Source organism: Balaenoptera ricei, chromosome 2 (genome assembly GCF_028023285.1).
Source record: "Balaenoptera ricei isolate mBalRic1 chromosome 2, mBalRic1.hap2, whole genome shotgun sequence".
NCBI classification, from domain to species: Eukaryota; Metazoa; Chordata; class Mammalia; order Artiodactyla; family Balaenopteridae; genus Balaenoptera; species Balaenoptera ricei.
In genome coordinates this window covers 84,183,123-84,200,503 of record NC_082640.1, presented here as the reverse complement: position 1 = coordinate 84,200,503, position 17,381 = coordinate 84,183,123, and the positions used below count along the sequence as shown (strand labels likewise).

Below are 17,381 nucleotides of genomic sequence, written 5' to 3'. Positions count from 1 at the left end.
TAGGCCACCGCCACACTACCTTAATGACTACAACTTCTACAAGTCTTCAGCTGGTAGAAGTCCTCTCATCTTAGTGTTCTTCAAGATAGCCTTATCCATTCTTGGCCCTATCTCTTTCCATAAAATTTAGCATCATTCTGTCAAATTGCACAAATCCTCTTTAAGTTTTTGACTGGGAACACATCAAAGCTATAAATTAGCTTGGAAAGAACTGATATCTTTATACTAGTCCATAAACATGGTATTTATCTCCCTTTATTTAGGTTTCTCAATAAAGTTTTATTAATTCTGCCCACAGAAATCTTCTACATGTATTATTAGACTTATTGCTGGTCCTTGATATTTTTTGATGATATGAAAAATGGTATCATAGCTTTGGTTCCAAGTAAGAATAACAATATGTCTCTCCCACTGAATGCAGCCATAAAACATGGACAGAATGCATGGAACAAATATTTTAAAACTCTGAAAAGTAAATGGTAGTAGATGAACGAAGTAAGAACAGAATTTGAAATCCACTGTATTAGCAGAGAGTTTAAACTTAGGACGAAACCAAAACACACACAAAAAAAGACCTCCAGGAGAAGCCATTTATTTTTGGTTCAAAAAGTAGGAAAAGAGACTCTTAATTTTCAAAGAGAGGGAGAGAAAATTCCCCATTTATCCTTTTTTTTTCTTTTCTTTTCTCCATTTTCTCACATCCCAGCCCCCAAGCAATCCCAGAGCTCCAATATAAAGAGCTATGATCCCAAGAGAGTGGGGGAAATCCCAGTTGCTTTTTTTTCTTTCTCTGTCCTACTGCTGCTTGGCACTGAACACAAATACAGTCACAGGAAGCACAGAGCAGGGTTAACTAAAGTCTCAACTTTCCAGCCAGAGAACCACCAAGGGGAGCCCTAGCAAAACAGAAAGTACCACAGAAATCACAAAAAGGGAAGAGCTCGGAAGAACAACCCAATAAACTTTTTTATAAACTCCTGGGCGCAGCCCCTGGCAGCACATGCACAGATCATACCTAACACAGCCGAATAAACACCTCTGAGATCTGAACTACAGGAGATACCACTGCCCAGGTCTTATACTGGCCACCTGTGGCACGTACACAGGTTATAGCCAACTAGCACTGCAAGGCCTTTGAAAATGGAGCTCACACTGAAACTACAACCTATAGAAGGCTGGTCAGAACTTTTGGCATGAACCCAAATAAACTGATTGCCTGCTAAAACAAAATATCAACATCCTCCATAGACTTTACACAAGACCTAGAGTTTCATAACACAATATTTTAAACAGTCCAGGTAACAATGCAAAATTACTGAGCATACAAAGAGCTAAGAAAATCTCAACTCACATGGGAAAAGACAATCAACAGACACGGATTTTGAAATTAACACACAAACACGTTAAAGTGACTACTATAAAAATGCCATAGAAATATGAATACCCTCAGATCAGTAATCTAAGCTTCCATATTAATCAATTAGAAAAAGAAGAGAAAAACAAATTCAAAGCATGCAGAAGTCATGAAATAATAAAGATAAAAGGAGAAATCAAAGTGACAACAGGAAAACAATATACAATGTGAACAAAATAAAAATCTGGTTCTTTGAAAAAGTTCAATAAAACTTATAAACCTCTAGAAAGACACACAGAAAGAGAAAAGACATAAATTACCAACACCAAAGAAAAAAGAAAAATTGGGACTTCCCTGGTGGCACGGTGGTTAAGAATCCGTCTGCCAATGCAGGGGACATGGGTCCAAGCCCTGGTTCAGGAAGATCCCACATGCCGAGGAGCAACTAAGCCCGTGCGCCACAACTGAGCCTATGCTCTAGAGCCTGCGAGCCACAACTACTGAGCATGCGCACCACAGCTACTGAAGCCCACGCACCTAGAGCCTGAGCTCTGCAACAAGAGAAGCCACAGCAATGAGAAGCCCGTGTGCTGCAACAAAGAGTAGTCCCCGCTCACCGCAACTAGAGAAAGCCCGTGTGTAGCAACAAAGACCCAACGCAGCCAAAAATAAATTAATTAATTAATGAAAAATAAAAAGATAACTTTAAAAAAATTTTTTTTATTTTAAAAAATAAAAAAGAATAAAAGAAAATACCAGTACTAATCTTGCAAACATTAAAAAGATAATAAAATACTATAAACAACTTTATACACATAAACATGACAGTGAAATAGAAAAAAAAAAAAAGACTAATTCCTCCAAAACCAGAAACTACAAAAACACACCCAAAATGAAATACGTTACCTTAATAGTCCTTTAATTGTTAAAGAAATTGAATGCGTAGATAAAACCCTAAAATTCTGTGCAACTGAAACTAATATTGTAAATCAACTACAGTTCAATTTCTTTAAAAAAGACCTTCTGAAACAGAAAAGTCAACACCCAGATGATTTCACTGGAAAATCCTACTAAAATTTACAAAATGACACCAATTCTACCTGATCCGTGACAGAAAATAGAAAAGGAAGGAATACTTTCAAACTCATTTTATGAAACCAGCATTACAATTATACCAAAACCAAACAAAACCAATATGAGGGGAAAAGACAATGGATCAAGAATGAACATAGATGCAAAAACACTCAACAGAATATTAGCAAATCAAATCTAGCCCTATATAAAAAGGATAATACACACCATAACCAAGTGGGGCTTATACCAAGGCTGATTTTATTTGCAAAAAATCAATCAATGTAATCTACCACACTAACAGTTTAAAGAAGAAAAAAAATCACATGACCATATCAATGAAAATAAAACATTTGACAATATTCAAGATGACTTCATGATAAAAACTTCCAGCAAAAAAGGAATATAAGGACATTTTTTCAATCTTATAAAGGGCATACACAAAACAAAACAAAATGTAGGACTAGTCAGTGCAGTAAGTACAATAGAGTAAATTAGACATGACTTAAGATAGGATTAGCAGGACTTCCCTGGTGGTCCAGTGGTAAAGAATCTGCCTTCCAATGCAGGGAACATGGGTTCAATCCCTGGTTGGGAAACTAAGATCCCACATGCGTTGGGGCAACTAAGCCCCAGCGCCACAACTACTGAGCCTCAGCTAGAGAGCCTGCATGCTGCAAACTACAAAGCCTACACACTCTGGAGCCCACGTGCCACAACTAAAGAGAGAAAACCCACAGGCCACAACTAGAGAAGCCCTGAGTCGCAACGAAAGATCCCACATGCCTCAACGAAGATCCTGAGTGCCACAACTAAGAGCAACTAAGACCCGAAGCAGCCAAACAAACAAACAGAGAAAGGATTAGCAAATGGATTAGAAAAAACCAATTAGAATTCTAAAAAGGATGAAAAGAAAATACAGTAGAGAGGGTTTTAGACATAGAACTAAAGGGAAAAGGTCTAATATATATATATATATATTTTTTTTTTGGTTGCATTGGGTCTTCGTTGCTGCGAGCAAGGGCTACTCTTCGTTGTGGTGCATGGGCTTCTCATTGCAGTGCTTCTCTTGTTGTACAGCACGGGCTCTAGGCCCGCAGGCTTCAGTAGTTGCAGCACGCAGGCTCTAGGGCATGTGAGCTTCAGTAATTGTGGTGTGGGGGCTCAGTAGTTGTGGTGCATGGGCTTAGTTGTTCCGTAGCAATGTGGGATCTTCCCGGACCAGGGCTCGAATCTGTGTCCCCTGCATTGGCAGGCGGATTCTCAACCACTGCGCCACCAGGGAAGTCCTAATGTATTTAATATATTAGTCTCATGAGGTCAATGGGGCAGAGACAATATTTGAAGAGCTATTAGCTGAAAATTTTCCAGATTTGATGAAATACATCAACTCACAGATTCAAAAATTTCAAAAGTCCCAAACAGGATTAAAAAAAAAAAAAAAAAAAAAGGACACCTAGACACAACACAGTAAAACACCAGAAAGACAAGAAAAACCTTACAAGCAGCTAGAGGGAAAAAAATTAAAATACAACTTCTAAAGAAGCAACAAGCTGGCAGCTGACTTCTCAACACAAACAGTGGAGGCAAGAAGATAAAGGAGTGATATCTTCAAGATGCTGAAAATACTGCCATCCTCAACCTATGCAACCTAAGCAAAAATGTCTTTCAAGAATGAAACACAAAAGGGACTTCCCCGGTGGCCCTGTGGTTAAGAATCCGCCTTCCAATGCAGGGGACACTGGTTCGATCCCTGGTCGGGGAACTAAGATCCCACATGCCGTGGGGCAACTAAGCCTGCACGCTCTAGAGCCCGCACACCACAATTAGAGAGCAGACACACACACAATGGAATATTACTCAGCCATAAAAAACAGAATGAAATAATGCCATTTGCAGCAACATGAATGGACCTAGAGATTATCATACTAAGTGATGTAAGGCAGAGAGAGAAACACAAATATCACATGATATCACTTATATGTGGAATCTAAAAAAAAAAAAAAGATACAAATGAACTTATATACAAAACAGAAATAGACTCACAGACACAGAAAACAAACTTATGGTTACCAAAGGGGGAAGGGGAGGCAGGGATGAAGTAGGAATTTTGAATTAACATATAAAATAAACAAAAAGGACCTACTCTATAGCATAGGGAACTATATTCAGTATCTTGTAATAACCTATGATAGAAAAGAATCTGAAAAAGAATATACATATATGTATAACTGAATCACTTTGCTGTATACCTGAAACACTATAAATCAACTGTACTTCAATTTTAAAAAAATTTTTAATAAATAAAAATAAATTAAAAATAGCTTTGTGGTATGCAGGTAATGTAAGTCTTAAGAATATAATACATTCTTAAATGTATATATTAGAAAAAGAGGCTGGAATGTTTATCTCAACAAATTAAGAAGAAAACAGCAAAACTAATCCAAATAAAGCAGAAAGAAGGAAATAATAAATCAAGAATAAGAGTTAATGAAATAGAAAATAAATATATAACAGAAAGAACTAGTAAAGTTAGAAGTGGGTTATTTTAAAAGATTAATTAGGTTGATAAACCTCTACTGAAGGAAAAGAGGAGCCACAAATAACTAATGATAGGAAAGAGAAAAGAAGCAATATAACAGATGCTGCAAACCTTAAAAAGATAGTAAGAGGTCGCTGTGAACAATTTTAAATTAATAAATTTGAATATCTACACAAAAGAATAAATTCTTACAAAACTAACTACCCAAAACTCATTCAGGAAAAAAATACAGATAAGCATTCTGAAATCAAATAAGCCTCCTCCATGAGGCCTCTGTCCACTTTACCAAAATGGTAAGAGGGGTTATCTCTGGATTGTACAATTACAAATGATTTTATCTTTGTTCTACATTTTTCAAACTATCTACAAGGGCATGTGTTACTTTTTAAATTTTAAGGGGAGAAAAAAGAACTTGGAGCCTCAGGTTCCGGTCTTTGTTTTTTCTCTCTCATTGAAGTATAGTTGATTTACAATATTATGTTAGTTTCAGGTGTAGAGCACTGTGATTCAGTATTTTAATGGAGTATAATCTACAATTATAGGTTATACTCCACTAAAAGTTATTACAAGATAATAGCTATGATTCCCTGTGTTTTACAATATATACTTGTTGCTTACCTATTTTATATATAGTACTTTGTATCTCTTAATCCCATTCTTCTAATTTGCCCCTCCCTCCCTCCTTCCTTCCCTCTCCCCTTTGGTAACCACTAGTTTGTTTTCTATATCTGAGTCTGTTTCTGTTTTGCATATCATTTGTTTACATTAATTTTTAGATTCCACATATAAGTGATATACAGTATTTGTCTTTTTCTGACTTATTACACTAAGCATAGTATTCTCTAGGTCCATCCACATTGCTACAAATGGCAGAATTTCATTCTTTTTTATGGTTGAGTACTATTCCATTGTGTATATATGTATCACATCTTCTTTATCCATTCATCTGTTGATGGACACCTGGGTTGCTTCCGTATCTTAGCTATTATAAATAGTGCTGCTATAAACATTGGGGTGCAGGTGTCTTTTCAACTTAGTGTTCTCATTTTTTCTGGATATATACTCAGAAGTGGAACTACTGGATCATATGGTAGTTCTATTTTTAGTTTTTTGAGGAACCTCCATACTGTTTTCCATAGTGGCTGCATCACCATTTACATTCCTACCAACAGTGTACAAGGGTTCCCTTTTCTCTACATACTCTCCAACATGTATTTGTAGACTTTTTGATGATAGCCATTCTGACAGGTGTGAGGTGATATCTTGTTGTTTTTATGTGCATTTCTCTGATGATTATCAATGTTGAGCATTTTTTTATGTGCCTGTTAGCCATCTGTATGTCTTCTTTGGAAAAAAAAGTCTATTCAGGTCTTCTGCCCGTTTTTTTTTTATCGGGTTGTTTGTTTTTTTGATATTTTTTTTTTACCTATATATTTTGGAAATTATCCCCTTGTCAGTCATATCATTTGCAAATATTTTCCATTCCACAGGATGTCTTTTCATTTTGTTGATGATTTCCTTTGCTGTGCAAAAGCTTTTAAGCTTAATTAGGTCCCATTTGTTTATTGGTTCCAGTCTTAATGCTGCCACAGGGTCTGCTGTGTAGCTTTGATTAAATCCTTTAATTCCTAGATCTGAAATGCCTATACTAGATCTAAACCGTAAAACATTTCATTTCATATACCAATTTAACATACAAGATGGATATTAATCCTTCCATTTCAAAAAAAATTGTCGTTTCTATATATCAACCACATGCAACTGGCACTATTAAATACTGCCAGAAAGAAGGGCTATTGTTCAACTACTTTACCAAGTTAACTAGTTTATAGCTTAAAACAACATACACCAACAGTGTACAACAGTGCATATTTAATAGCTGGTTTGCCTTAGAGGGTATGCACAATGCCTAGGCGCTCAAATATTTTTTGAATCAAGGATGACCAGAAAGTTAGGCTAAACAAAATTCTACTAGGAAAAGGAAACTTTCCTTTTTACTTTCTATATTTCAACATTGTTTGAATTATGAGTTTTTCACAATGTAGATATTACATTAATAATGTTAAAACAAAAAATTGAGTTCTTTATGGTTTTTGTTTGCTTTTTGGTTTTAATGGCCAAATTGGGCTTTTGATTATAGAAAATTTTTCCAGCATAAAATGATAGCCATGTTTAAATGTTCCATTTGTCTATGTATTAGCATATTCTTCCTTTTTTTTTTGCCCGCGCCCCACAGCTTTCCCCGACCAGGGATTGCACCCTCATCCTCAGCAGTGAAAGCACGGAGTCCTAACCACTGGACCACCGGGGAATTCCCAACATTCTTAAAATTACTTTCTAAAGAAAATCTTGCTTCTAATCAAGAATACTCCTTTGGCTGAGTTCAGTTTACCCCCAGGTGGGGCAACCACCTCAATCATGTCTTTGTCAGGCTCCTCAATTTTCAATTCCAGGCCCAGCTCAGCTATTTTTTAAAACCTGTAACTCTTAAAATAAAAAATCTCTACAGTCCAGGTATTAGGTTAATCTCTAATTTTTTCTGTATTATGAAAGTCGTTCAAAAGCAAAATTGTGAAAATTTTAGAACTGCTTAATAGGCACATAATCTGTCAATTCCTCTCAATACATTAATGTGCATCCTTAGATTAAACCAGACCAGCAAAGCTTTATACCTGGATTGTATTCTCTTAGCTCTCCTTGTCCCCATCCTATAAAATTCATTTATCTAAATATGGCCTAATGCCATTGACCTATATCAAAAAGTACTGTAAAAAACAGCCTTATAAAAGTGGTCACCATATTTACTCTAAGGATGTTGAATATTACACTAAGCACCCTTTCCATTTATTAATTTATTGGGTACTATTTTGTACCCAATAAATTTTTGTTCTAGGTGCTAATGAAATAGCAGTAAAGGGTACTGAAGGTACTCAGGTCTTTTCTCTGAGTGAAAAAAGAAGTCATTTGAAAGTTCTGAATGAGAGACTAATAAGATCTGATTTATACAGTAACAGGATCATTCCACTATTATGTTGAAAATAAACTGAAGAAGTATAAGACTAAAGGCAGACAAGGCAAGGAGACCTGCTAAGAGCCTATTGCCATAATCTTGGAAAGAGATGATGGTGTCCTGGACCAGGGTGGTAGCAGCACAGGTGATAAGTGGACAGATTCTGGATGCATTTTGAAGGTATAGCCAACAGAAGTTGCCAACATTAGATCCGGGGTGTAAATGAAAGAAAACAGTGAAATATTCCAAGGGAACTGGGGAAAAAAAAAAAAAGGTAAGGTAGCCATTTACTGATTTAGAGAAGGCTGGAGGAAGAGAATGTTATGAGACAGCTATTAGACATTCAAAAGGGAGATGTCAAAGAAAAGCTGGATACAGAAATCTGAAATCAGGCTAAGAAGCAGTACTTAAGGGAAGTAAACGACAACCAGGAGAGCTAAGTAACGAAACTATTTCAATGAGGAAGAAAAAGCAATTTTACAGGACAGAAAAGGAGAAACTGTTAGAGCAATGCCCCTGAGTAGATAAGAGGGGATGGGACCTGGGATATTGGGGTTTCTCACAACTGCAGCAGTATTGACATTTTAGGCTGAGTAATTCTTCATCGTGGGGAGCTGTCTTGCACATAATAGGATGTTTATCAGGATCTCTGGCCTCTGCCCACTAGATGCTAGTCCTTCCCTACAACCTTGTCAACAATCAAAAATGTCTCCAGACACTGCCAAACGTCCCAGGGGACAAAATCACTCCCAATTTAAGTTCATCGGTACCAATGGAGGAACTGGCCTTTCCTGGAAACACTGACAATTCATCCATATAAAAGATGCTATGGTTAGAGTACATGATAATAATTTGAATCTCCTTCTGATTAGATCCTCCTAAGTACAGATATAGTCAAGGCCAGAGAAGACATGAGGAAGGTGCCAGCATATAACAAAACCGAAGTCATTACTCCTAGGAAAATGTCAGCATTTTGTTATTGAAATGAAGCGACCATATAAGCTATGTGTGTCTTTGAACTTAGTCTAAGCCAAAACTTTTATGTTTTGGGGGAGGGGAGGTCCAATCTATGCCCCCTTGCATAATGCCCATATAGTTTCAGGTTTCCTGGGTTTTTTCTAAAATCACAAGAGGAAAACGTCATGACTTAGTATGAATTAAATTAAATATTATTCCTGAGTGGGCTCAATTTTTAGAGGAATAGCCCTAAAGGAACACATCTCCAATGATAATCTAAGAGGATGACATTTATGCCTTTCAAATCACCCCACCAAATTATCGTGTAGTGTTTAAAGGAGTCTGGTTCTATTCAGTGACCCCTTTATACCTAGTGTCTTCTCCATCAAAGAGATATAAGCTAACCATATTTTTAGGTGTTTAGGATGGAGGGAAAGGGGAGCATTAAAGGAGCCCTTAGCAATCATGAAATGAGAAAGTTTGAGAATAAAAGCACAGTCAATTGGTTTCACATATTATACGTCAAGTGTCAGGGTTACATGAGCTATCTCTAAGAGAAAGAAAATACAGTCACACCACCTGTGAAAGTTGCACCTGCTTCCCTGCTTCCTCAATAACAAGTCCTATCCTGTTATATCATAAATTAGAGTTCCAGAGCAAAAATAAAATGAAAAAGGATTCTACAAACTCAAAAAGATTGAAAACCCTAAAACTTCTATTAAAATATTTGGTTTCCAAACTTGTTTAAAAAATAAGCCACAAGCTAGAAGAGCCTTACTGAATCTGAATTACAGATATTCTCTATTATTATCCCCTTTTAAACACTGCCTTGCTTTCTATCACTGAAGGAAATTAAATTGGTCAGGCATGACTTGTTTTTCCACTGCGCCATTACGGCTGTAACCCAACATCCTATACTCTTTTTGATGATTAAATACTGAGACTCTGATTTGTTCTAAAAGTTTCTCAAGATCCAAATTAAGATACTGATTATAATTTCTTCTTTTAATTGAAGTATTTACATACTTACAATGTTGTTAGTTTCAAGTGTACAGCAAAGTGATTCAGTTATACATATGTATGTATATATTCTTTTTCAGATTCTTTTCCATTATAGGTTATTACACGATATTGAGTATCATTCCCTGTGCTCTACAGCAGGTCCTTGTTGTTTACTTATTTTATATATAGTCGTGTGTATGTTAATCCCAAACTCCTCATTTTTCTCCCCCCACCCCCACTATCCCCTTTGATAACCATAAGTTTGTTTTCTATGTCTGTGAGTCTATATCTGTTTTGCAAATAAGTTCGTTTGTATCAATATTTTAGATAATTTCTAAAGTCATCCTTCAAATACTCAAAAAGCTAAGAACAGAAAGTAAAGGAGTAAATCTATTTAGTGGGTGGATGAACACCATCACCCTGGCCCATCTCCCACTCCGCACTGTACTCTGACAGTACCATCTACCAGATACTGAGGACACAATCATAAACAAGAGCCTCCTTCTCAACTGTGAGCCCGAAGAAGAACCACTACTTCACAAAGGCTCTGCATGGCTTAATCCCTGAGCCAGAAAGGAAGTCAGGCTCCCTGACTGTAAAGTCTGACCAACAATCTTGTACATACATACAAGTGGCGGGGCACAGAGACGCTAGACCCATATCCTCACCATAGTCACTTTATGTTTCTGGTCCATTTTCTCTTTTGCCCCTTGGAAATCTCTAGAGAGGTCTGTATAAATGCCATCCAAGGTCTGAATAGTTAAAGAGAACCTAATTTAAGAACCTCATTTTACAGATGAAAAACCTAAAAAGTTTCAGCGATTTGGCCAATGTCATATAAGTAGTTGGTCTCTGACTTCCCATTTCTGAGGAGGCATTATTTGGGGTTATACCAGAGTTTCAGGGTAGCTGCTAGGAGTCTTCTCACTCTAGAAGGCAGGCTAATTAACAATCTACCTAGGGACATAAGTAAAAACTTATAGAACCTCATATTCACCTACAGGCTGACACCAAACACAAGGCCACACACTCTAAAAGATACCAATTTAAATAAACAAGAAGCTACTCTCCAAGAATAAATGGGCCAATTTCTCTTGGGAAACAAGCCTGTTCTAAATTCTTCACTTCTGTCTTTCCCTTTATTCTCAGCATAGGATGTCAATAGGTAAAGTCATTATACCTATTGATAACCAGCCAGTACAAAAGCATTTTTCTGTCCAACTCTCCAATTCCCCTGGCCAAAAGTGATCTCTTATTCCTTCTGAATTCCCACAAGAATTTAAGTGCCTCAAAATACCACACAGCTGAACTGCTGTGGTTAAGTATATGTCTTAACTCCCCTAGTAGATAGATTACCAGTTTCCTAAACTTTTTTAATAAACTCCCTGAAATCCGGGCTATTATTTTGTTGTTCTTTTTATTTTTTTTTTTAACTCCACAGAGCCACAGACATCCATGTGTTCAACAAACATTTGTAAATGTATAAACAAGCTGATTATTTTCAAAGTTCGGTGTTGCCATAATTCTAGGACTAGAATGTTATTATGCTACAGTAGAATTAAAATATATCTAAATGCCCAAAAAAAGAGTTAATATATGACATATATAACATGTAACATAACATTATCTTCTAACTTTTAAATAAATGTTTTTTCATTCATTTCATTCACTACTAGAAAAAACAAAAACAACAAAAGTCAAGAATGTCAGAATACAAATATATTTTCCTAAAAAGCTAAGGGTAATGTTTGCAAATCATATTTTTCAAAATTCTAACAGTATTCGCTACTTATTAAAGAAGCCCTGTGGGTTTTTTTTTAAGTCCTGTGTTTTGTTTTGTTTTTTTAATCACTTTTGTGAAGGAATAGTCACCCAATAATGTATCCTTTATATCACACCACTCCTTGGCTTTTGTTGTTCTTACCATCTAGAAATGCCTAATACTACTCTGTCTTTCCAAGTGTCAATCTTCCATGAAATCTTTTATCTTCCCAACTACATGTGATCTCTTTCATCTGACTTACACTGTAATTATGTACATCATTTTTTTCTCTCTGCCGGTATATTATAAGCCCCCTGAAAGTGGAAATGAGTTACTAATTTTTGTAAACTTTTTTCATCAATGTGTTGAATTCATATCAGAATGGAGTAACATCAACTGCCTCTATATGTCTGAAAATATAGTCTGTACCCCTTAGGTGAAAAAAATACTTTAATTATATTAATAATCATCATGTACCATCACTATTTTAATTAATATTCTAATGCTTACAGAAAAGTAAAATAAAAAAAAACTAAGGACTATTTTCAGAAAGTAATAAACAACATAAATAAGGAGAAATTTAAACTATCTGTTGCATTAAGCCTTAAAACATCCACTTACCTGTAAGAAGGTAGTTGGAAATGTCTCGATGGCAAAATAAACTACAACAAAGCTCATACATCAACCTTGGACTACCTGGGACCTGACTTATTACAGGATAACAATATTTCCCAGAACTTAGATCTTACATTGAAAAGAACAGAATGATCAAAAGGTGATACTTATACAAGTGTATTTATAAAATTACAATTGAGTGTTTTAAAAAACTCCTGACTGCCAAAACACAAGTGAAAACCATCACATGCTAGCGCTAAAAGTGCTAGCACTAAAAGTACTCATCACTGGGTTTGTCCACTACCAACTGCATCACCATGTCAACACAGTAGAGATCGTGCCCTGACAACATAACCAAGCAGACATTCACTGCCCAGCCGATCACACCACCACCACCCACCACCTCCCATGCACAGTGCAATATATATATATATAACAGACTGTTTTTCAATTACAGTGTCATGAACACTTCAAAATTCTTTTAGAACAATTCCTTTTCAAAAACTTTGCTTATAGACTCTGAAATAAATGATCTGCCCTATTTTGAAAAGGTCCTCAGGTTACCACTGGCTAGCTCCAAGACAGTCTTACCTTCTACACTGGCCATGTCCAGACCTTCCCCACATATACACACCCTTCAGAGCAAGAACTCTGACAGGAAAGAAACATACTACAGAGAAAAGCCCACCAGATGAGAAGTCACAAGACCTCCATTCCAGTCCCGGCTGGTCCTCTTGCTAGTCATCTGACCCAGAACTAAAGTTTTTTCATCTGATTGCTATACAAATCAAATGGCACGCTCTACATAAAGGAGTTTTACCTTTTTTTTTAATTTCATTTTTACTATACTAACACAGGCATTGAAATAATTGTTAGCTGATTCCTGAGTACTTGAAAACAACTTGTTCTCATTTTTTTCAAGCAACTCTGTTCTTCAGAGTCCAAAAGGACATTTCTAGTTCAAGGCAACATTATAACTGGATCAGTGCATTCAAAACTAAGATATTGGGACTTCCCTGGTGGTCCTGTGGGTAACACTCCATGCTCCCAATGCAGGGGGCCAGGGTTCGATCCCCGGTAGGGGAACTAGATCCCACATGCATGCCACAACTAAGAGTTCACATGCCGCAACTAAGAAGCCCACATGCCGCAACTAAGACCAGGCACAACCAAAATAAATAAATAAATATTAAAAAAAAAAAACTAAGATATTAAAATGAGATGGTGTGCAACATGGGTGTGTAAATGCCAAAGGGCCAAAATAATCAGTGTCACAGGCAGGCATCCTAAACCAGGTAAATTTTGAGTCATTATTTGGGAAAACAAAAAGCAAGGATTCTCTTGTTGCAACATAAAAATGTAGGCTAGAGTGAGAAGATTGATATGTCTACAGCAGAGGGGCCAAGATGAGGAGTATATATAATCAAATGTAAAGTCAAAGATGGCAGAAGAATATCTGACAAATTTAAATTTCACACCACAGCTCTTAGAAACAACTACATATTCTTCAGCCAAGAATGATATGGTGAAACGCTATTTGAAGATTATTATACCAGCAGCTGTGTGGAGGATGAACTGAAGTGATCAGAGATGTCAGGAAACCAGTTTGGAAGTTTTTAATATTAAGTAATACAAATAAGGTTCTAAAATAAGCTGGTAACTAAGGACATGAAAAGGGGTAAATCTGGTAGTCACTGCAGAGAGTCAGCTAGATTTGGTGACAGGTTGAAAGAGGGAGGTGGAAAAGATCTGAAAATGATTCCAAGGACCTGGTCATGGGCGGCCTACAGCATAACCACACCTGTGCAGCACTAATGGTTCTGGCACTGGCTTTTCCAGGCTGCACCTGAACCTGTTTAGCCCTATATACCAGCCTCACAATGAGACACCACTCTACCTTAGATGGAAACAGAAAACTACCACGACCATAATAGTGTGGAGATAACCCATAAACCAAGATTCCAGATTCATTTCTTGATGGAGAAAGCCTGTTCTTCTAACCCTGGGAAACCTCCTCCCCACATACACAACTAGGGGAGAGGGAAATTTCTTCTCTCTATGCCCCCCAAATTGTCTACACACTTGAAGCCCAAGCTCAACACTATATGGATCTTTTAGGTCACAAGTACACAAAACACAGATAACACCATTGATAGGGATAGGTGTTAACAATATAAGTCAGGCAAATTATATTTTTTAAGGGTTCATTCTAAACTGGTACAAAGCCAAGTTGATTACATTTAAAATTAAAATGGCCAAAAAGCAATCTTATGGGGTTATTTCTAATGTATCACAATGATAGATAAATTCTGCTCCTGAACGCACTGTGCTACATAATGATTCTGCAGTTTTGCAGGAGCTTTTCTTATTTCTGCAGCTTTAAAAACATGCTACTGGAAAGCAGACATCAGATCAGAGTGTTTCCCTTGTCTAAAAAGCATACCATTATGCTATTTCCAATTTCATCAAGGAGAATGGTTATTAATAACAATGTTTATTTAATCGAGGTCTAATTGTCTACAGTTCCTTCCGAGGAGGACCATGTCTAAATTTAACACAAAAAAGAAACTCATGTTAATCCATGGGAGTCTCTCTGTGGGTAAATGAAGCTCTAGAGCTTGGTTGGAATTGGCTATACTAACAACATTCCATTCTCAAAAGGATTAATCCATCCAAGCTCCTTGAGAAACATGTCTATTTCATCCAGATTTTTAAGAGGTTCTAACACATTATCGTTTACATACACTTTAATCTCACAAACAGGAAAAACACTGTCATAAAATTTTCACATTGCGCTATCTTTAAAACAAACCAACCAGCCTACCTTGCAAACGGATTAAAATATTATCTAGGGAGGTTACCAAACCGTGATCTCGTGATAAATAAGAGCTCTCCAGGCCACTGTCACTCTAATTATTCCATTCCAAATTTCTCGGAGGCAGAGAATGAATTTTTCCATTTTCTTGTTGGGATTAAGATTCTGCATATCAGGAGGTACGGAGGGCTGGGCTTAAAGCCACCTGCTCCAGCGGCTCCTCAATGCCCTAACACAACGGGCAGGGGGAGCCAGGCGCAGCATCGCCTCCACGCTCCGAGACGAGACAAGACCGAGTCTCTGCGCCTCCATGCCGAGAGCAGGTGCGAAACGGACGCAGGTGAGAAACGGACGCTCTGGGCTTTCAGAGGTTTCACCTTCCTCCACCGCAGACCCAGGGCCATCCTAGGAGAGGAACCGTCTGGTGCAGTCACCCCCGGGGCCCGTTTGCTGAGGGCGGACAGTGCGGTGGATTCCTAAACCTCTCCCCTGACTGGCAATTTCCTACAGCAGCCGCAGGAATCACAGTCCCACGGCCCGCCCCGCTAAATTGGGGTGCAAAGGGGACTCGGGTGGGGCCTACCAACACCTCGCAGCCTCCCGGGGAGCTGTGGGCCGGGGACAGGGGGTCTTGGCCCCCGCGTAAAGACCGCGGTCACTCCCCCTTGGGCTCCCGGACACCGCTCACCGTGAAGGGGACATCCTCGACGCTGCCCACGGAATAGCAGTTGTCTCCAGGGTTGACAGCTCCGGTGAGGACCTGATGCAGATGCATCTCCGGAGCCCCGGCTGGCCAGGCGAACGCACTAGAGACTCAACGAGCCCCGCTCCCGGCCCTCCTCCGCCCGCGAGAGCGCTTCCCGCTCCGCCTCCCTCGGGACCCACCCCGCCGCGGCTCGGGCTTAAGGCCTCGCCCCCCTTTTGCCTTCCCCCCGCCTGGTCCCAGCCATGGGAGCTCCTCGACCGCCGCCGCCGCCGCCGCCGCCCGGATCGCCGCTCGGCTGCGGAAGTGCCCGGATGCTCCCACTGCCTGCTGCACCGGCGCACAAATGCGGGAGGAGGGCAAGGGTGCTTATGAAGTGGGGGGAGCGGAGGGGGAGGGGCTGGGGAGCGCGCGGCCGGGCGCGTGCTGGAAGGGACGCTCCACCCGAGGGAGATGGGCGGCGCGCGCGTCCACCCTCGGGGCAGCGTCGGTCGACTGGAAGGGTAAACCCCTCCTTCCGCTGCTAAACCCTTAGCTCAGTCCTCCCCCGCCCCGCGTTTGCGCGTGCGCGCGCAGAGGTTTCCAGGGCAATTGCGCGCGCCGCGCGGATCCTTGTCCCAGGATTGCGCGCGCAGAGGTGCGGGAATTCCCTTGGAGCCTCCAGACTGAGGCCGCTGGGGGCGGTCGCGGGGGTGGCCGCAGGGCGGAGCGGAGGTCGCTCCGGGCCAAGCCGCAGTCCCACTCCGGAGACTCACAGCCAGTAGGCTTCGATGAGTCTTTAATCCATTACCAAGTATACTGCATGATGGTCAGTGCAGTTGACTTCAGGAGGACACCCGTCAGCGGAAAATTCACCTCGGGAAATCTTAGATCCCTTAGGGCTTTTTTCAAGTACAGTGCATAAGATATTTTACTTTATGTAAACAATAAAAACATCTTGCAACTGTGTAGAGAAGCCGTACTCCCCTAACAGCAAATTATTTTGTTCCCACCTTTTGTGACGGTTGTTCTAGACAGCGAAAGGGCCCCCTGGAATGAGTGACTCCTCTAGGCTCTTTTTTCATGCGCGGTGTCATAGATTCTCACAGAATCGCCTGATTTTTCCAGACTGCTAACCTTTGATACAAGGATCAGATCCCTGCTCCAGTTCAATTCGTCACAGGGCTTTGAGCCTATACTGTGTGTGATTAAGTCACTGGGGCAAGGAAGTAGAAGGAACTAAGTTACAACTATCTATAAAAACAGGCAGAATGCGAAAAGTGTTAGGATTGAGACACAAAAGTCTATGCACCACAAAAGAGGAAGAATACTTTTGACTAAGGGGATGGGTAAAGTGTTATGGAGAGGCTGATATAAACGCTGCATTCAAATAGAGAAAATAGCCTGAGCTAAGGCTTAGAAGTGTGAAATGACAGGATGTGTTAGAGGAACAAGGATTAGATTAATGTTTAAGGCTGAAGATACATAGGGTGAGAAAAGGAATGGTAGTTAACAAGAGATGGATACAGCCAAGAGGTAGCTTGTGGCCAGCCTGAACATATAGAGGCTTG

The 17,381-nt window shown here is 39.2% G+C and overlaps 1 protein-coding gene across 2 annotated transcripts in view; it reads right to left on the bottom strand.

Annotated features, from left to right (window-relative positions):
* The window catches only part of DMXL2 (Dmx like 2), a 151,295-nt gene extending 135,349 nt beyond the window's left edge, over window positions 1-15,946 (bottom strand). For both annotated transcript variants that reach the window (XM_059913301.1, XM_059913302.1), the window contains exon 1: window positions 15,817-15,946. In XM_059913301.1, coding sequence (XP_059769284.1) covers window positions 15,817-15,903 — 87 coding nt within the window. In that variant the 5' untranslated portion in view covers window positions 15,904-15,946. The remainder of the gene's footprint in view (window positions 1-15,816) is intronic.
* Window positions 15,947-17,381: the final 1,435 nt, after the last annotated feature.